We start from the raw sequence: 21,761 nt of genomic DNA on the forward strand, positions 1-21,761 counted from the left end.
CTACTAAAAATAGAAAGAAGTTATCTGGCCAACTAAAAATATATATAGAAAAAATTAGCCAGGCATGGTGGCACATGCCTGTAGTCCCAGCTACTCGGGAGGCTGAGGCAGAAGGATTGCTTGAGCCCAGGAGTTTGAGGTTGCTGTGAGCTAGGCTGATGCCACGGCACTCTAGCCCGGGCAACAGAGTGAGACTATGTCTCAAAAAAAAAAAAAGAAGAAGAAGCATTATTAATAGTAATAAAGATGTTTCACTATTTGTTCTCCTTTACTAGATGCCACAGTTGGTTTAGGTGGTGTTCTCATTTGAACTTTTAAACTCAAGGAAAATAAAGCAGTAGATTTTTATTATTTTCATGTTTATTTGTGAGGTTATGAAGCCTCTCTGCAAGCTCTCACTTTAGCTCCATGATGGAATTAAATATATTAATATAAATGAGTTTTAGTACATATAAACTAAATCACTTAATAGATCCAAAACAAAGCTACAAATAGAACTTCAGCTATCTTAAATTTCAAGCCCTGACTTTAACACAAACTATACTTGTAGCTATATATCTCATAAATGTATATGGTATAGGTATACAATGGATGATAGAATGTTTTTATTTATTTCCTCTGATTTGGGTCTGTGTACATCTTGAAAGTTGAAACACATATTAGGCAGGTTCAGTTTTTTTGTGGTGTTTTTGTTTTTGTTTGTGGTTTTTTTGTTTGTTTGTTTGTTTTTTTGGGAGAAGGAAAGAGGAATTTATTAATTTGCTGGCAAATGAGGAGGTTGGCAGACTCCCACCTCAAAGTACCAATGTCTTCTTCAGTTGTTACCTGAAAAAAATTTTCATTGAATTATCTATTTTGATTTTTAAAGTATTTTTACTAAAAATCTAAACTGATATTTTTCTTCTGTAATGTTTTCAGTAATATTAAATTTGTTTATGTAAATCTAAAAAAAATCGGTTAATTATCAGATTAAACTAGCTTTAAATTTTTTTTCCTAGATGCCCCAGCTAAAACCCGAAACAATTAGCATGACTGGTTTAAACCTGTTTCAGCATCTCTGTAACTTGGCTCGATTGGCTACCAGTGCCTATGATGGTGGTTCAAACTCTGAGGTATGGATTTAGACTTACTTTATACCTTATAGAATATTCCTTTTATTCCTCAAATTAGATTACCAGATTATCTTTCTGCAAAGCATGAAATTTACTAACTCTGAAATAGAGTCTTATTCTTTGGTGCTAAAAAGTAATATAAAGCAAATTTGGTGATTTTTCATTACCAAGGATGACTTTGGTTGTGCTTAATGAAAACCTATTACGTGGTTCTTGATTTATAAAGAAGAGGCCATCAGAGTGTTCCTTTAGTCTCCTAGAAGTTCCTAGGTAATACAAGTGTTTTATGTCACATAGAAGGTTGATTTATCTCAAATCTTATTTTTATGCCATTTGGTGTGGCCACGGTTTTATTTATTTATTTATTTTTTGTTGAGACAGAGTCTCACTTTGTTGCCCAGGCTAGAGTGAGTGCCGTGGCGTCAGCTTAGCTCACAAGAACCTCAGACTCCTCGGCTTAAGCGATCCTACTGCCTCAGCCTCCCGAGTAGCTGGGACTACAGGCATGCGCCACTATGCCCGGCTAATTTTTTCTATATAGATTTTTAGTTGTCCATATAATGTCTTTCTATTTTTAGTAGAGACGGGGTCTCGCTCAGCGCTGGTCTCGAACTCCTGACCTTGAGCGATCCACCCGCCTCGGCCTCCCAGAGTGCTAGGATTACAGGCGTGAGCCACCGTGCCCGGCCTAGCCAAGGTTTTAGTTGCTCCTGGGCAATTTAACTGCAGAATTCTTAGTAACCTCTCTTCTGGAAATAGAATCTGCTCTGAACACTCTCACAAATTGCTATTCTTATATTTGGCGTAGAGTTATATTTGCCTGGGTGGCTGCTAGATATTGTTGAATGCGTTATCCCTGGACTCTCCTAACACAGAAACTGTTACTTGAAAGTCTTCCTCTTTGGACATTTAGTTAATTAATAGTAGCTTTGATTTATGTAGTATCCATTCATATTTTTCATAATTTTCTTCAGAAATTTGTGTTAGGAGGAGAAAGGTAGAGAAAACTGATGTAAATCTCTGTAATATAGAATAATTTAGGTTGGATGTGGCTGGCCTATAATCCCAGCGCTTTGGGAAACCAAGGTGTGAGGATCGCTTGAGGCCAGAGATTCAAGACCAGCCTAAGCAACATAGTGAGACCCTATCTCTACAAAAAATTTTTAAAAAATCAGCCCAGCATGGTGGTGTGTGCCTGTAGTCCCGGCTACTCAGTAAACTGAGGCAGGAGGATCACTTGAACCCAGGAGTTGGAGGTTTGTAGTGAGCTGTGGTTGTACCACTGCATTCCAGCTTGGTATGGAGCTTGGGCAACAGAGCAAGACCTTGTCTTTTTTTTTTTTTTTTAAATAAAAAAGGAAGAAAAAAAAGAATTTAAATTATGTTTTTACATGTCATGAGTATAAAAAAGAATAATTTTAATTGTATCTTGAATGCTTTTATGCTATCTTCCTACTACCATATTTTCTAGTCTAAATAGGTTTTTAAAAAAATTTTTAGTCCTAAGTTTCAATTTGGTAATTTTGGACAACCCAACAGATTTAATTTATCAAAGAAGTAGTCATGCTCTAATTATGAGATGACACTGCTTTTTAAGTAGATGATATTAGCACTAATGCTGTTCAGTCACCTATTGGAAGGGTATGTTTCTTCACCCTGCCCAGCTTTTGGGAGTTTTCACTCACCACTTTTTCTATAGTTTTTAATGAAAACATTCTCTTTGTCATCTCATAGTTAACATCATAAATTTGAGTAAGAACTTGGGTTAGCATATCTTTTTAAGTTTCTGTGAATACACAAAAGCAGTGGCTTTATCAGTGTTAGCTGGATGGAAGCATTGAAGCATTGTGCTAATTACTATATATGTGTGGGTTTTATTCCTTTGTAGTCTATTTTAGGGACTTGAGTTTTTCCTCCTGTGTAGTCACAACTTTTTAGTTAACCATGTATATATTGTTAGCTGCTTTAGTAATAAGTATTTTTTAGACCCAATACAGGTGTATTTCATTAACTGAGTAAATTTTCAAAGCTTTTATCATTTTTATTATTTAATAGCTAAATAATAGAAATTGCCTTTTTAATACTTTATCAGACATTAAAACTCTTTGGTATTGTATGATTTTTAAGTTTTGTACTTTAGTCTGATCAGGTACATCGTTTCACAATACAATTTAGAGATACATTTTTTTCTTCCTTAGCTGTGTGGAATGGACCAATTTTGGGGCATTGCTTTAAGAGCTCAGTCTGGTGATGTCAGTCGAGCAGCTATTCAGTATATTAACTCCTACTATATTAATGGTGAGTGATTTGAAATATTGTGTAATAGGTAACGTTTTATGTGAAGATATTTTGTTAAACTACAGTTTATTTTATTTTATTTGATATATTAAACGCTAAACAAGAATATAAGGCTAATATACATATCTAAACATTTGGCTTTCAGGTAAAACGGGTTTGGAGAAGGAACAAGAATTTATTAGTAAGTGCATGGAGAGTCTTATGATAGCTTCTAGCAGTCTTGAACAGGAATCACAAGCGAGTCTCACAGTTATAGAAAGAGGACTCCTTATGCTGAAGACACACCTGGAAGCATTTAGGAGAAGGTAATTTTTTTATATCACACAATTATAATGAATTTCATTCTTTTTATTGCTGACATATCTAAAAGCATAATTTATCAAAAGTGAAGGGTCAGTAATAGAAGTAATTTTTATTCAGAATACATACCATTTCGCCGTGGATTAGGCAATATAGGTTCCTGATAAACGTTGCACAGCTTTAAAAATCATCAGAGTCTAAGGCAGCAAATATGCATGAATGAGTCTCTAGATAGAATTCCATCTCTAAGAAAGTATTAATTGTGATTCAAAAGGCATTACACCACTGCTAAAAAAGTTTCACTGAAACTCTTACCAAGAACATCAAATCACTCATAGTTGAATCAAGTTGAGTCATTTGTTTCATTTGCTGTTTTTTTTTTCTTCCTGGACTAGGAGACAGTATTTTAATTTTGAATTTCCATTTACCATGGAAACATGACCAAAAATTCTGTTAATGAATATCTGTATAATTAATTTAGACATAACCTGTGTAATACAGAAATAAAGCAAATTAACATTTATGAATATATCGACCGAAATGAAAGGTGAGTAGGTAGTTTTAATTAAGAAATTTTGTTTACTAAAAATCACTAACTATGAGCAAATGTAAAAGTACTAAGAACTGTGTTGAAAAAACTGTTAAAATTAATAACTTTCAACCTCAGATCTTAGTTTGGTATTGAAAAGTCATACAATTGCTATTTATTGACATTTTTATTTTGAATATCAGGAAATGTTGAATAATAAGGATATTCTACACGTTCCTTATAAAAAACATGGTTTCTTGATTTGAAACATTTGAACAAGCACAAATTCTTTATTTCAATTATGATTGCAATTTGTGGAAATTGTAATTCCTTTGTTTTTAATGAATGTGTAAGGCAACTCGTGAGTTTTTTGCGCAGAAACTTCATATCGCCTTGTAACTTTTACCATGTTAAAAAATAAGAATAAAATGTAAGCAAATGTGGTGGTGTGTCTTACTCAAATGAATAAAAAAGTCAATACATATTCATTATAAAATTCAGATATTACACTAAGATATTATACAGAAAAAAAGTCTCCTGTAATTGTTTTCTTCCTATCAGAAATAGTTACTATTAATGATAACCTGTTCTTCCAAAATTTTTTCTATGCTGCAGGGTCTACAAACAACAAACCCAAAAGGGTTTGTTGGTTCAAACCATAGTCCTTGCACAACATCATCAGTGTCTTTTAAAATAAATACTTATTTAAAAGGTCTTTAAAAATATATTAGTTTCTGAGAGTTCAGTAGTGCTTTTTATAAGTTTAATAAATTTAAGTCCAAAAATCTCTCCTCAGGTGTACAAATTTTGTTCTATAATAATTCACTCATGAAAAAAATTTGTCATGTCCTTTGTATAAATCTTTGCATTTGTTCATGTTTTATGCACAAAGTTGATGTTAAGGGATTTATGTAAATATGCATTTTGTGAGCCACTGGAAGAGAAAGGAAATAGATAAAATTGGATATTCAAAACCGAAGCAGTAGCTTTAAAAAATTTAGGTATTTTCATGAAGATTTTGTCCGTTACTGTATCAAATACTTGGTGTGCTTAGTGCTACTAAATTGTCTTTATGTATTCCTTACATTAAGAGAGTAAATAATGTCTTCAAGGGGTTTTGTTTTTAAAAAGAGATAAAGTTATTATGTTAAATAGTAGTTCTCAGACAGTGGGTCATGTCTGTAGACATTTTTGGTTTTCATAGGATTGTAGGGGTTGGGGTCCTACTGACATCTGGTGGGATGCTGCTAGACATCCTGTAGTGCATGAGATATAGCCTCCTCCACTTTTACTTCACTACCTCCTGATAACAAATTATTGAGCTTAAAATGTCAATAGTGCTGTGGTTGAGAAACCCTGATCTTAAAATACATGATAGAATATGTTATTGTAAGCTTACTCTTTTGTTCAGTCATAGAAGCTAGACATTGAATCACTTCTAGGAAATGAGACAAGTTCCCTTCATTTCCTTGCTTTTCCTCCTTCTATTCCAGAATTGCTGATTAGTTATAGACATTGATAATTTTTTTCTTAACTAGAGTCAGGTATCCTGGATCCTGTCTTCCACAACTGAAAATAAGTTAGAAAATTGACAGGTGTTTAGTTAGTGTTATGCTAGATGCCTTTTTCCTTTGAGATATAATTTTTGTAATTCACTTTATAATTTTAGTAGTGCTGAAATCAACTCTTAAATTCTGTTAGGCTGGTCAGCATATTTACTAGAATATGTTTCTGTTTTTGGAAAATACTTAATAGGCCTTTTCTTTTTCTGAATGTAAGAATGATAGCTTGTTATTTCATTTACTAGATTAGTTTATTTTTTGAATTTTTCTTCCTTCTCCTATTCCTATCTCCTCCGTTTAGAAAACTATTCTTTATGAGATTTGTTTTTCCCCCAGTAATTTCTCTTCGTGGCTATTTTGTTAAGAGCTCTTAGCTATATTTAAGCATTTAAGTTTGATTCAGTATGATGAATCTAAGCTTAAATTTATTGTTGCAGAATAAATTGCAATGTTCTAGAACTTCCTGTGGACCTTTTTGGTTTGTAAAATGTTAAAAACTATCGTTAAAATGGTATCCTTTCTGTGTTGTTTTTGTTGTGTTTTAGGTTTGCATATCATCTTAGACAGTGGCAAATTGAAGGCACTGGTATTAGTAGTCATTTGAAAGCACTGAGTGACAAACAGTCTCTACCGCTAAGGGTTGTATGTCAGCCAGCTGGACTTCCTGACAAGGTAGTTACCTGGTTTTAATTTCCAAATTGATAACATTTCCCAGTTCAAATATCTGTTCTTTTTGTATTTTTAAATTGGTTGCATCTCATATTTCAGATGACTATTGAAATGTATCCTAGTGACCAGGTAGCAGATCTTAGGGCTGAAGTAACTCATTGGTATGAAAATTTACAGAAAGAACAATTAAATCAACAAGCTCAGCTTCAGGAGTTTGGTCAAAGCAGCCGAAAAGGAGAGTTTCCTGGTAAGTTCAACAGTTGAAATTTTTATTTTTTTAAAGATTCTGTAGTATAGCATCTATCGTAGTTCATCTTGTGCTGCTGAATACCAGAATACCATAGACTGGGTAATTTATAAAGAACAGAAGTTTATTTCTCACAGTTCTGAAGTCCGGAAAGTCTAAAATCAAGGCTCTGGCATTTATTGCGGGCTGCTCTCTGTTTTTAACATAACATGTTGAATGCTGGCTCCTCACATGGCAGAAGGTAGAAGGGCAAAAAGGAACAATCTCCCTCTGTCAAACCCTTTTATAATAGCATTAATTTATTTATAAGAGCAGAGGCAGGCTGCATGACCTAAATGAGCTGTATACGTCACATTTATCAAATGTGGAAAAGGTTAACAATTATATATTTCTTTGATTTTTTTTTTTTTTCCTTTTCCTTCTTCCCTCATCCTTTTTATTTCTTGGCCTATAATTAGGTGTTCTTAGTCTGTTAATGTCTCACAGAGTACTGAGGCATTATTCCTTTCCTTTTCTTTTCCTTCCTTCCTTCCTTTCTTTCTTTCCTTCCTTCCTTTTTCTTGTGGGGGTTAGGTGTTGATTTTCTCTTGTGCCAAATCAGTATTAAACAGGTTATAGATTAGGAGTTTGCCTTTGATTGGGATTTATGTTTTTTGAGGCTTGATAGTCACCACAAATTCATTTGGTTTCCATCTTGCAAACTTTGTTGGTATGATCTCTTCCTTTTTTTTCCTTGTCAGTTTATGTATATAAAATTTTTAAAATTTATTTTATTGCAGTTTCAGAGGGTAAACATTAGATGGGCGATATTCAGTCATACCCCAAGAGCTTTTAAGATTTCAGATCTAAGTTTTTTGTTTTGAAACATTTACTACATTAAGATTTTAATTTTTTAAAAGGTAGTAATTCTTTCTAGAACTGTTAAGGAATGAGTAGTTCTTATGTTAAAAAACATCATCTCAGGGCCTGGCATCATGGCTCATACCTATAAAATCCTAGCACTCTCGGAGGCCGAGGTGGAAGGATTGCTTGAGCTCAGAAGTTGGAGACCAGCCTGAGCAAGAGTGAGACCTCTTCTCTACTAAAAATAGAAAAATTAGCCAGCAGGCATTGTCGCGGGTGTGCCTATAGTCCCAGCTACTCAGGAGGCTGAGGCAGGATGATCACCTGAGCCCAGGAGTTTGAGGTTGCAGTGAACTATGATGACACCACTGCACTCTAGCCAGGGAAACAGAGCAAGGCAAAAAAAAAAAAAAACCCAAAAAATCCAAAACAAAAAAGATCTTCTCAAAAGTAATAAAAGATAGAAAATGGCTCAATTTATTGTAAACTCCAGTCCAGTCATTATAATCAATGTTAACATGTTGTCATTGTCTGTCCAGGTTGCTATAACAAAATGCCATAAACTGTAGCTTATAAATAACAGAAATTCATTTCTCATAGTCTGGAGGCTCTGAAATCCAAGATTAAGGTGCCAGCAGATTCCGTGTTTAGTGACAGGCTGCTTCCTCATAGATGGTGCATCCTTGCTGTGTCTTCACCTGGTAGAAAGGGCAAGCAAGCTCTTTTGCTCCTCTTTTATAAGAGTACCAATCCCATTGAAGCAGCTCTGCCTTCATGACCTACTAACCTCCCAAAGGCCCCACTTCCAAATATGATCATTTTGGTGGTTAGGATTCAGTATACAAATTTTGGGGGACAAAAATATTCAAGCCATAGCACATGTCATATACACAAACTATAGGCCTGTTTCACATAAAATAGGGGCCAAAATCCTAAATAAACTACTGGACATCTCGGTTCTCCTTCGGAATAGTCATGTTAAAGTATCTAGCAAACTAGGAAGCAAATCACTCCATATTATCTTAGCAGTCTCTCATGAATAAGGGTGTTTTATCTTACTATTGCAAAGATTTTAATAACCATATTGTATTTATTTTAGTGAGTAAAAATAAACATTTAATAAAAATGTACCAATTAAAGTTTAATACAGAGTTTTTGTCTATTCAGTAGCCAGAGTTTTTCTTAACATGAACGCTCTGCCTTACGAGCACTCACATTTCTTCTAGTTTTGTATTGTACAAAACGATTTGAATAAAACAAATAAAGTATAGATATAGATACTGGAAGAGATTAATTATAATTAGTGGGTAATATAAATAGGACACTAAAGTAAAGTGCATAATAGCAGTTAAAAAAACATAAAGGTAATCTGCATGTGAGGTCTTTGTGAAATATGAGAATAACACTTTTTGAGGTAAATGAACAACTGAATAAATGGAGATACCTAGCATGTCTCTACTAAATATTGTAGAGATATCAAGGAGATTTTTAACCTAAAATCTCAATATATTGATTGTTGTTTAAAATTTGATGAAATTATTCTGAAGTTATCTGCATGAATAAACTAAGCAGTATTAGAAGTTCTGGGGAGGAAAACCCAAGAAGAGAATAGAGGAATTTCTGTACTAGCTATTAAACATTTAAAACTATAATAAATATGATTTTGGTGAGAGAATTGTTAGGTAAATAATATAGAGTGGATAACTGAGAAATAGTTACATATTAACGTATGACTTGTTCAATTTGAATGTGTTCAAGAAAAAGTGAGGCTGGGTGGCTAAAGCATAGTTAGTGAGGTAGGGAAAAAGGCGGGAAATGAAGATGCAGGTTTAGACAGGAAAAGGGACGTTCCGAATTGAGAATTAAATTGCCTCAATCTGTTGAGTTTGTTGAATTTACCATAGATCTAGGGGGTTGTAGGTCATTTTTTTTTACCATGTCAGATTTTTTGTTTGTTTGTTTTCTACTCTATAGCACTGTTTTGTTTTGTTGGATAATAACTAGGGAAAGAGAACTGAGTGATTATAAATACATGCTAGTTTCTTGTGCAACTGAGGCATAAAAATCTGATTCCTCTGCACACATTGCTGGGGGAAATGCAGTAAATGCAGTAGGTTCTAAGAAAGCTCCTGTAGCTTTTTTTTTTTTTTTTTTTTTTTTTTTAAGATGGGTCTCTCTCTGTTGAACTCCTGGGCTGAAATGATCCTCCTGCCTCAGCCTTCCAAGTAGCTGGGACTATAGGCATAAGCCACAATGCCCAGCTAATTTTTTAATTTTTTGTAGAGATAGGGTCTCACTATGTTGCTCATTCTGGTCTCAACTTCCTGGCCTCAGGTGATCCTCCTGCCTCTGCCTCCCAAAGTGCTTGGATTACAGGTGTGAACCACCGTGCCTGGCCTCTTGTAGCATTTTTAACTTATGTTTTATATTGCTAAGCAAGTGGGATTTGATCTAGTGAGACTGGTGCTAAGAGAGAACTTTCTTACAATTTTTACTGCCTAAGACAACAGAAAATATGCAGGATGCATGCTTAGTACTTTCTTCATTTCTCTCAAGAATTTATATTTAAGCTTAACATATAGTGGACTTAATTGCTATACCAGTGTTTTCTTGTCAGCAAATAAGTGTTATTAAAAAAGTGCACTTTCATTTTCTGCTGTTTTCAAGGAGGCCTCATGGGACCTGTCAGGATGATTTCATCTGGACATGAGTTAACAACAGATTATGATGAAAAGGCACTTCATGAACTTGGTTTTAAGGATATGCAGGTAAGTATATAAAATGTGGTTTGGGTTTTAATTGTCTGTTGGCTATGTAGATAACAGTTGAATAGTCAAAGGTCTGGTTTAAAAACAACTCCTGTTACTTTTGTTATATTAAAATTGTAAGTCATTTTATACTTCAGATTTATTGTTTTATTAAACCAAAAATTTGATACATGTGAATTTTTTGTTTATTTTTTCCTATTTCTTCTATTTTTATAGATGGTATTTGTATCTTTGGGTGCACCAAGGAGAGAACGGAAAGGGGAAGGTGTTCAGCTGCCAGCATCTTGCCTGCCACCCCCTCAAAAGGACAACATTCCAATGCTTTTGCTTTTACAAGAACCTCATTTAACTACTCTTTTTGATTTATTAGAGATGCTTGCATCATTTAAACCACCCTCAGGAAAAGTGGCAGTGGATGATAGTGAGGTGACTATATTAGATTTCATTTTCACAAATCTTGTTTTGTCTTTCTGTTGAGAGGATATAATGATTTTAATAAAATTATAGATTATAAAATGTTATAAAATATATTTAGTAAAATTAAATTTTCTCAGTAATCTCTTAAGATCAGTAAAACTTTCGAACCCATTTATTCATGAGCTCTTTAAGTGCCTAATATGATCTAGGCATATTGTTTTCATCAAAGTATTGTTTTGCAAGGGTAATCAGAATAGGCATAGTTTTAGCCTTCATTGAATCCAGTGAGAGAGTCGGGTAATCAACATGCCTAACAGATAGTTTCAAGTAAACTAATATATAAGTACTTTCAGATAGAGATAGGTGCTAAAACTGAAACATTACATCATTACTGATGATCCACCATTTTTTAGGTGGATGAAGACACATTTGTATATCATTTGGTCTGGAATGGTTTCTCTGAGGGGGAGAGTATTATCTGAGCTGGAAGGATGAAAAGCCAATTAAATGAAGAACTTAAGGAGTTGTCTAGATAAAGTAATCTGATTCTGAAGCCCTTGATATAAGAAGTTAGGCAGGCACAGGAATTCTTAGAGAGATATAAATGGAATATTGGAGGAGGTGGTGAGAGTAGAATGAGGAATGAAATTGAAAAGGTAGGCAGAGAGAAATAATGTAAGCCTTAAGGGTCATTGTGAGTTGTTTCCATTTTACTCAAAGTAAAGTGGGCGGCATTAAAGGATTTTAAACAGAGGGGTATATACATATACTGATTTTTGTTTTATACATAATAGGTTTGATTGAGAAAAGTAACAAAGGCAGTAAAGAACCTAATGGCACTAATCTAGGAAGGCGTTGATAGTGCCCTGGAATAGAATGGTGGCAGTGGAAATAAATTAAGTGGACAGCAGGTTGAAACTATATCACTTGGTGGTGAACTGGGTTTTAGGAGTGGTGAATGAAGAGGGTTCAAAAAGAAGGAAGACATAGAGATGGCACTAGGTTTTTGGCTTTAGCAACTGGGTGGATTCCATTTAAGATGAAGAAGGATGGATGCCTGAAGGACATCAATTACTTGGATGTATAAGTTGGAGCTGAGAGAAAAGCTTTGGTCTGGAAAAGCAAGTTTGTGAGTTATCACTAGAAAGATGGTATTTAAAGTCAAGAATGTATACGAGATCTCCTAAAGGAGTCATTTGCAACCTATGGACTTTTTATAAAAAATGCCTTTAAGGCCGGGCGTGGTGGCTCACACCTGTAATCTTAGCACTCTGGGAGGCCGAGGCGGGCAGATTGTTTGAGCTCTGGAGTCTGAGACCAGCCTGAGCAAGAGTGAGACCCCGTCTCTACTAAAAATAGAAATAAATTAGCTGGACAACTAAAAATACATAGAAAAAATTAGCCGGACATGGTGGCGCATGCCTGTAGTCCCAGCTACTCGGGAGGCTGAGGCAGGAGAATTGCTTGAGCCCAGGAGTTTGAGGTTGCTGTGAGCTAGGCTGATGCCACAGCACTCTAGCCCGGGCAACAGAGTGAGACTCTGTCTCAAAAAAAAGAAAAATAGGATATATTGTCCTAATATCTTATCATGTATTTGTATATCTTATCCAGTGAATCACAATTTTGAGATTGAGTAGCAAATAAAATGGTGGTGCTTTGATAGTTTTCCCTATATTAGGCTACTGTTCTTTTCTTTCTTCCCAAAGAATGTTGGGTAACTTCTTCCCATGTTGCCATGGTGTGTTTGATCACATGTATGCAGTAGTGGCTGCTATTGAGCTTCTGCTCCTCGTACTCTAGTTTCTCTTGTGCCACATTCTTAAATTCTCAGGAAACTTCCATTTTGTTCAAGCAGAATAATCAATAATAGGTGCCCGTGACCCTCTTTTTCCTCACTTCTTTTATTTCATGCCACAAATATTTACAGACCTTTTGTTTCATGTCAAGACTGTATAGGCAGTTTAAATGAGAGAAAGATAATAGAATTACTCAGTGCTCCAGGAGTGTGCTAGTATTCTCTGCAGTGTATTATGGGGATATGGAGGGAGGACAAAAATTTGCCGAAGGTTTTTGCAAAGAGGGGGTTGTTAAAATCGAGCCCATCTACTGATAAGAGTGAAGAAAAGCATTAGGTGTTTAGGTGTTAGTTTGGAGGATGTATTAGAGAAAACAAAGATCAAAGGTAAGAGGACCAGTTCATAGGCCATTGTATTAGTCTGAGTGATGGCTCTAAACCAGAGGGAAAGCATTGTATTGTTTTAGCAGATACTTTATTGAATCTTGTTTGTAGCAGGTATACTACAGTTGATGTAGGAATGCTTTGAACAGACGGATTTGTCCCTGATGAGGGTTACAAAAGAAGTAAAAATAAAGGACTTTACTGTGTATGTCCCATGGTCCTTTCAGTCATAATACAACATAGTCATGCACACTTGAGAAGATTTTTTTCTTCCTTACAATCCTTTGTTGTTCAGAGTTCAGTCTTTTTTTTTTTTTTCCAATTTTTTTTTTTTTAAAGGAATGAATTATACTTTATTGAGGAGCTCTCAGTGCCCTTTTCTAAAAGAAATTAGAATTTCTACTCAGGGGCTGCCTCTCTCTCTTCATCAGGGTTGTGAAAGGCCAAGTTTACCTTGAAACTTTGTCTGAGATTCCCTTACCTTCAAAGTATACTAGCTTTATAATGTTATACCAAAAGAAATAAGTTATTTTTTGTAGGCTTACAAAATATTCCTTTGGCATCTCTTAAACCACATTGTGCCAAAGAATCACTGTGACAGCAGCAATGGTAGTATAATAATACATTAATACTCTGGAAAATACCAAAGCTGTCTATTTTAGCCATTGCTGTTTTTACCTCTTAGGGTGGCACTTTAAAGAAAAAACTTGCTTATTTCTTATATACTTTCTGAAACATTATTTAGCTTACTGTTGTCTTAGCACCATACTGAGTTGAAATTCAACAGATGATAATGGAAAAAAAGTAGGTTCTTTAAAATTACTTGCTTTCCTCTTAATCTCTGCTCATCTTAGCCTGAAAAATAAGATATGGATTAGCAAAGTAAGAGAAATAGGTATACTCTCTTCCCAAATGGAAGATCAAAGATTTAATTCATCAAGTCTTTGTTGTGCTTAGAATAGTGACCTGCAAAGCGGAAATAGATAGTGATCTTACTGATATTTACTTGGATGGCCTCATGAAACAGATGTTTTCACTTCTGTTTGGTAAGTTTTCTGAGGAAAGTGATCAGCCTTTAGAGGAAAGCTGTTCTAGAAAAGTGTTTATAAGAAGTTGAAAAACAACTACTTTGACATAACTATTTTCTCAAGTAAATTTTATGTATCATGTAACAGATGTTTTACTTACCACTTATAAAAAAATAAGACTGAAGAATATTAGCAAATTTAATTAATAATTTTTATGCAGAAAAGTTAAAGTTTTTTTTTTTCCCTGATCTATCTTGATAAAACAGTTGTTCTTATTTATGTAGAGCTTAAGATGTGAAGAACTTCATCTTCATGCAGAAAATCTGTCTAGGCGTGTTTGGGAGCTACTGATGCTCCTTCCTACGTGTCCTAACATGTTGATGGCATTCCAGAATATCTCAGATGAACAGGTGAGCCCACAAAATCTTCTTGCTCTCCTGGAGGATGTTACCAGTTTATATTCCTACTGACAATATATGAGATCGCAACTTAACTCATATCCTCAATAAATCTGAATATATTTTTTGCTCTTACAATAGGTGAAAAGTGCCGATCCAGTTCATTTTAATGTTCGTTTATTTATTTAGTTAGGTTGAATAACATAATACAGACTATATGCAAGACAAGAATATTTTCTAAAATTACCTGGAGAAAATAGGAATTTGCCTTTATACTGTGTATTCCATTTTATGGTATGTTTTTAATACTGCTTTGTTTTCAGCACCAAAAAGTAATGTTTAGAGAAAATACCTTACAGTGGAATGATAGGTATCATCAGTGCTTGTTTTGGATGCTTATGCAAGTCAACTGACAGAATTAGGGAAATATGAGGCAAAAAAATTTAATATGTAGTAATTTTTCCATAGGGGCATCACTTCACACATTTAAGTACTGGATATCTTTGTAAAGTCTTTAAAATTAAAGATTGTTTTTAAAGCTGTATAATAAAGGGGTTCTTTGTGGAGATCTCCAATAGAACTCCTACAGGATAAATGGAAAAACAAAGATTTAATGTTATGCTAATGGTTATCTAGGATTTGGGCCACTGTCATGTGATTTCAGGAGGTCCTGCTCTCATGTGGCTTAGAAGTGAAGATGATGTTCTCTAGCAAATGGTGAATGATGACTCAGAGTAGCTCTAGTAATAGCATTTCAAAGATGCATGTTAAGTGTGAATTAAGTATTTAAGTGAAGAATAGCAATATTTCTAAATTCATGTATTTGTATATGATTTTTAAGTATGTAGCTGTATTAACTAGATATTTAGTTCATCAACATCCTTAGAAGTTTATGCATTTAATTAGACTACAATGGTTTTTTTCCTCCCATTGGGAATATATAAATTGCCTCATCCGTTGTGAAGGTTAACAAGTTATAATTTTTTCCCATGCTGCTCTTTGTGTATTAATTTTGTTGGTTTTATAATATTTTAACAAAATTTAAATGAATAATTGGTGTTCTAAGCATACCATTAGTGCCAGTTATGTAATTGGTCTTCCTATGTTTTAATATGTTTCGAGGTAGTAATGTTTGAGTTTTTAATATAGTGTCAGTTTCCTTAAGGTTTTTCTTTTTGGAATTCCCTTAGTAAGTTGATGTAAGAAACCTATGTTTTTCTTTTTTTAATTTAAGAGTAATGATGGACTTAATTGGAAAGAACTTCTCAAAATTAAGAGTGCCCACAAGCTATTGTATTCTCTGGAAATTATTGAAGCATTGGGAAAACCTAACAGAAGAATAAGGAGAGAATCAACGGTAATTGGATTTCCATTATTATCATTAAATGTTTGTGTTCTTTCTGGAGCAAAATCCTAGAATGTATTATCTTTTCATTCTGGAATAATACTTTCCTCCACCATCCTCACTTATTTTTTTTGCCTTTCCCACAGGGAAGTTACAGTGATCTTTATCCAGATTCAGATGATTCAAGTGAGGATCAAGTGGAAAATAGTAAAAATTCCTGGAGTTGCAAGGTTTGATCATCTATATTTTTCAATGTATTTATTTATTTATTTATTTGAGACAGAGTCTCACTCTGTTGCCCAGGCTAGAGTGCCGTGGCATCAGCCTAGCTCACAGCAACCTCAAACTCCTGGGCTCAAGCGATCCTTCTGCCTCAGCCTCCCGAATAGCTGGGACTACAGGGATGTGCTACCATGCCCGGCTAATTTTTCTCTGTATATTTTTAGCTGTCCATATAATTTCTTTCTGTTTTTAGTAGAGATGGGGCCTCACTCTTGCTTAGGCTGGTCTCGAACTCCTGAGCTCAAACAATCTGCCCGCCTCGGCCTCCCAGAGTACTGGAATTACAGGCGTGAGCCACCGCGCCCGGCCGTATTTTTCAATGTATTAATAAAAATAATTTATCTATAGTTTCCCAAAAGTGGGTCCCATAATTCTTCATTGTTTTAAAGCTAATTTACTATTAAAAATAAAGCATAGTTTAACAAATAAATAAATAAAACATAGTTTACAAAGTATATATAAAAGGTCTATATCAGTTTATCAGTTTAGCACTGATTTTTTTTTCCCCCCACCATTGAAATACTCTTAGGACATCCTAGTGTCTGGGATTAAATGGCTAACAGAATATAAAGATCTATTTATAAACTTTTAGAAGAATCTTTTTAAGAATAAATTCTTAAGAATAGGCTTTATGTTATTTTGTATAGCAGTTATCTTAATGATTTAAATGAATAATTTTCTAAATGAAAGATACATGATATTTTACATATTCAGTTAAACTATCAACAAGCAGTTTATCATTACATTATGTAGCTGCTTTTCTATTACAATTACTCTCAAAATTTCCTCACAGTTTGTGGCTGCTGGAGGGCTTCAACAGTTACTAGAAATTTTTAATTCTGGAATTCTAGAGCCTAAAGAACAGGAATCATGGACTGTGGTAAGTGAAAATTCACTGTTTCAACTAATTGCAGTAGTTATCCCCTTTGAAACATATCCATTTCCATGAGCAAGTATACTTTTGCTGCCTACTTCATTGTTATAAAGGAGAGTATGGAATACCATAGAAATAAATTTAAAAATATACAGTTTGATAAAATTATTATATAATAAGAGTTTATGTCAATTATATTAAAAATTCTTAAGTGCTAAAATTAATTACTCTGTACTGTAGCTACATTTTTCCTTTAGGTTGATAAATTATATATTAATGTTTATATAGTATTTTTTTTTTTTTTTTGGAGATAGAGTCTTGTTCTGTTGCCCAGGCTAGAGTCCCGTGGCGTCAGCCTAGCTCAGTTGCCCAGGCTAGAGTGCCGTGGCGTCAGCCTAGCTCACAGCAACCTCAAACTCCTGGGCTCAAGTGATCCTTCTGCCTTAGCCTCCCGAGTAGCTGGGACTACAGGCATGTGCCACCATGCCCAGCTAATTTTTCTATGTGTTTTTAGTTGTCCAGCTAATTTATTTCTATTTTTAGTAGAGACGGGGTCTCGCTCTTGCTCAGGCTGGTCTCAAACTCCTGACGTAGAGTGATCCTCCCGCCTTGGCCTCCAAGAGTGCTAGGATTACAGGTGTGAGCCACCACGCCCGGCCTGTTTATATAGTATTAAAAGTTCACTTTTTAAAAAAATTGGTTTACATGTTAAGTTTTTTGGAAACTTTTTTTTGATGCTTTGTTTTCCTCATTTCTTCCTTTATGGTAGTAATACTCAAAAATGTGTTTCTAGACTATTTTCACTGTTCTGCAGTGAGATACAGAAATTGATAGTAAGCCTTTAGAAATTTTTACTGCAAGTAGACATTGCTGCAGTATTTTTTTTTTTCAGTATTTTACAAAGGTATTGGTTCTAAACAAAATGGAAAAACATTAAATGGTACTTTACCACTGTGAATTTGAGTAAGCACAGCTCTGTAATATTAGAAAAGTAAAATTGCTCATAGAATATTAAAAACTTTATAATGATACACAAAACTGCACAGTCCAGTTTTGAACTAAATGAAAAGGACGTTCCATTTCCTGACTTGCAACAAAACAGATTAAAGCATTTTAATTCGAGTATTAGTTTCTTAGAATTACCTTGGAAACTAGGAGTCAGGTATAATGACTGGATATCAAATCCTGCTATGTCCAAACATCTAGAAAACATTACAGTCTGCCATGCTTAACACTTACCAACCACTGGTTTCAATATTACTTTTTCAATTTTGATTTGACTTATTTTACTATCGATATTTCCCTTTTTAGAATATCCTCCTCTACCATAATAATTAATTATCATAGTTCTGTGTCTCATATTTCAAATTTCTGTTTGTTGCATTTTACCGTTAGTCTTTGTTATCCTGTTAATATCTCAGAATGAATAGGTGTCTTTTAGTTCTTTGGCAGAGTGGGAGAATTTACTAAAATTTTTAACAAGTAGTTATGTGTAATCTGTAGGAATTTTGTTTATAAGCTGCTCTAAATTGTGAACATGGAATTAATATGGAATCATGTGCTAATGGTTTTCTCTTTGTTTCCTTTGACGTTGTGGATACTTTCATGAAGTATTACTAGTAAGAACATTTTACTGCCATATGTGACACATTGTAGCCTTACAGTTCCAGAGACACAAAGCATGCCTATGACACAGATTGCTTTCAAGTCAACTGGTATCCTCTATTTATAATATATTTCTGTATAAGTTCAGGATTATTCTGGTTTCTTAACCAACTTTATTTTTTTCGTTTTAAAATGAACTTATTTGAGGAACACTTTTTAAGTAAAATTTTTTGAGACATAATTCATATGCAGTAAATTTACCCTTTTAAAATATACAGTTCATTGTTTTTTTGTATATTCGCAAAGTTGTACAACCATTAACATCGTCTAATTCCAGAATAATTTTATCACCTCAGATACAAACCTCATGCCCATTAGCAGTCACTTCTCATTTCCCCCCCAAACACCTGAGCCCTAGGCAGCCACCATTCTTACCTACTTTCAATCTCTGGGTTTGCCTATTCTAGACATTTAATATAAATGGAACCTATAATATGTGGTTCTTTGTGACTGGCATCTTTCACTTGGCACAGTGTTTTCAAGATTTATCGTTGTAAGTAGCATGTATTGGTAATTCATTCCCTTGTATGAATATATCATACCACATTTTGTTCATTCACCAATTGTAAGGCATTTGTATCGTTTCCACTTTTTGGCTATTGTGAATATTTGTTACAAGGTTTTGTGTAGATGTAAGTTTTCAGTTCTTTTGGGCATATACCTAGGAGTGGTATACTTTGCCAATATCTAAGTTGTATCTCATTTTGATTTCTAAAATGTATATTTTCCTAATGCTGATGATCTTGAGCATCTTTTCAGATGTGCTTTATTGACTATTCATAAGCATATATATGTATTAATATTTCTTCTTTGGTGAAAAGTCTATTCAGTCACAGCTGAATCCAAGGAAGGGTAAATGGATCAGTTGATGAACATTTGCATCATTTCCGCCTCAGGGCTATAATCGATAATGTTGCTATAAACAGTCATGTCTTGGGTATATACCTAGGAGTCCAGTTGCTGGGCTCTATGGTTTAACCTTTTGAGGAACTACCGAACAGTTTTGCAAAGCTGCTGCACCATTTTAAGTTCCTACCAGCAATGTGTGAGGGTTCCAGTTTCTCCACATCCTTGCTAAGATTTGTTGTTGTCTGTCTTTTTGGTTTTAGCCATCCTAGTGGGTGCAAAGGGGTATCTAATTGTGATTTTGATTTGCATTTCCCTACTGACTAATAGGTTTGAACATCTTTTCATGTGCTTATTGGCCACTTGTATATTTTCTTTGGAGAAATCAATTCACATCCATTGCCCGTTTTTAATTGGGTTGTCTTTTTATCGTTGAGTTATAAGAGTACCATATATATTTTGGATAGGCATGTGGTTTACAAATATTTTCTCCCATTATATAGGTTGTCTTTTCCCTTTCTTCAGAAGTATCTTGTAATGTACAAAATTCCTAATTTTGATGAAGTCCAATGTCTTTGTTTTCCTTTGTGCTTGTATTTCTGGTGTCATATCTAAGAAAGCATTTTCTAATCCAAGGTCATGAAGATTGATAACTGTTCTAAGAGTTTTTAGTATTAGCTTTCATTTAGGTGTTTGATCATTTTAAGTTAATTTTTGTATGCGATGTGAGGTTGCAATATACTTTTCATGCAATGAATGCATTCATTTTAAAGGTAGAGTTCAAATTTTGAGAAATGTTTATGTAACCCTTCCATTACCCTAGATGTTCCATTCTGTGATTTTGCAGTTAATATCTCCTCTTCCCCTGAATAAACAGCTCTATGCAACTGCTGGTTTGCTTTCTGTTACTTACAGATTAGATTTTTATTTTATAGAATTTCATATGGTTGGACCAGTACAGTATGTACTCTTTTATATTTGGCTTCTTTTACTCAGAGTGCATTTTGAGATTTATAAATGTGTATCGATAGTTTGTTAGTTTTATTGCTGAATAATATATTCTTTGTATAGATATACCACAATTTCTGTGTCTGTTCACTTATTGATGGACATTTGAGTTTCCAGTTTAAGGGCTGTTATAAATAAAGCTTCTATAAACATTCACATACAAGTCTTTTTGTGTACGTATGTTTTTGTTTCTATTGGGCAAATATCAGGTAATGAAATTGCTACATAATATGGTAAATGTAAGATTAACTTTATAAGAAGCTGCCAACTGTTTTCCAAAGCAGTTGTGTACCATGCAACACATGAGAATTTCATTTACTCCCTGTCCTTCCGGTAGTCAGTATAGTCAAGTTTTTAAAATTTGAGCCATTCTGGTGAATGTAGTAATGTTATTCTCATGGTATTTTTGCTTTGTCCTTCCCCTAGACTAATGATGTTTAGCATTATTTCATGTTCTTATTGACCGTGTGTTCATCTTTTTTTGTTGTTCTCAGTATAGAGTTGAGAGACTTTTTTTCTCTTAAACAATTTGGACAAATCTTTTATCAGATTTATGTATGGGAGGAATTTGCACAACCTGTGGCTTACTTTTCCATTATATTGACAGTGTCTTTTTGGGGAGAAGTTTTTAATTTTAATGAAATTTGTATCCAGTCTGAGAAATCTTTGTTCCAAGGTCACAAAGATTTTTCTCCTGTGTTTTCTTCTGTAAGTTTTATACTTTTCTTTTACATTTTAGGTCTATAATGCATTGAGTTAACTTTTGTATATGTAATGAATGTTGAGGTTTAGTTTTTGCTCTTCATGTGGCTGTCCAGTTTTTCTAACACAGTTTATTCAAAAGACTTTCCTTTCCTCTCTGAATTATCTTGGTTCCTTTCTTGAAATTCAGTAATATGGTATTGCTACTATTGAGGGAAGAACACTGTTTCCTGGTATATTGGTAAAGGTGTACAAGTTGGCAGTGGAATCGGGAGAACAGGACACCAAGAACTATTGAAACAGAAGCTCTGAAACTCTCATTTTGTACATAAGTGATACTTTTATCTATTTAAGAAAGTGTTTTAACTTTTTAAATTGAGCTTGAAGTCAGCTATAAATTTCATTTTTCATACATTCCAAACACAATATTTTACTAAAGAAATATTTCTTTTATTTTAAATGTGTGTATGGAAAGTGCAAGATTTTTGGTTGAATTATTTTCTAGAATTACTAAGAATTGGTTTGGTCCCAAAATATTAAGAGTATGTGCCACTTGTGTGGAGAAACAGCATATAATATACTTTCTCAATTCATTTTATTGGTGAGTAAATTATATCCTTGTAAGCATTTTAACAATTTTTTTAAATTATACCTTCTGAGCAGTATATTTTTTCACAAATCTCATAACT

At 34.0% G+C, this 21,761-nt stretch overlaps 1 protein-coding gene across 1 annotated transcript in view; it reads left to right on the plus strand.

The window, feature by feature from the left end:
• Positions 1–21,761, plus strand: part of USP34 (ubiquitin specific peptidase 34) — a 216,415-nt gene that overhangs the window by 112,435 nt on the left and 82,219 nt on the right. The window contains exons 23-33 of the mRNA XM_069494805.1: positions 999–1,112; positions 3,311–3,410; positions 3,556–3,715; positions 6,347–6,473; positions 6,570–6,717; positions 10,228–10,328; positions 10,545–10,754; positions 14,237–14,362; positions 15,585–15,707; positions 15,842–15,925; positions 16,771–16,857. Of these exons, the coding sequence (XP_069350906.1) occupies positions 999–1,112; positions 3,311–3,410; positions 3,556–3,715; positions 6,347–6,473; positions 6,570–6,717; positions 10,228–10,328; positions 10,545–10,754; positions 14,237–14,362; positions 15,585–15,707; positions 15,842–15,925; positions 16,771–16,857 (1,380 nt within the window). The remainder of the gene's footprint in view (positions 1–998; positions 1,113–3,310; positions 3,411–3,555; positions 3,716–6,346; positions 6,474–6,569; positions 6,718–10,227; positions 10,329–10,544; positions 10,755–14,236; positions 14,363–15,584; positions 15,708–15,841; positions 15,926–16,770; positions 16,858–21,761) is intronic.

The sequence above is a fragment of the Eulemur rufifrons genome, chromosome 19 (genome assembly GCF_041146395.1).
Source record: "Eulemur rufifrons isolate Redbay chromosome 19, OSU_ERuf_1, whole genome shotgun sequence".
Lineage (NCBI taxonomy): Eukaryota > Metazoa > Chordata > Mammalia > Primates > Lemuridae > Eulemur > Eulemur rufifrons.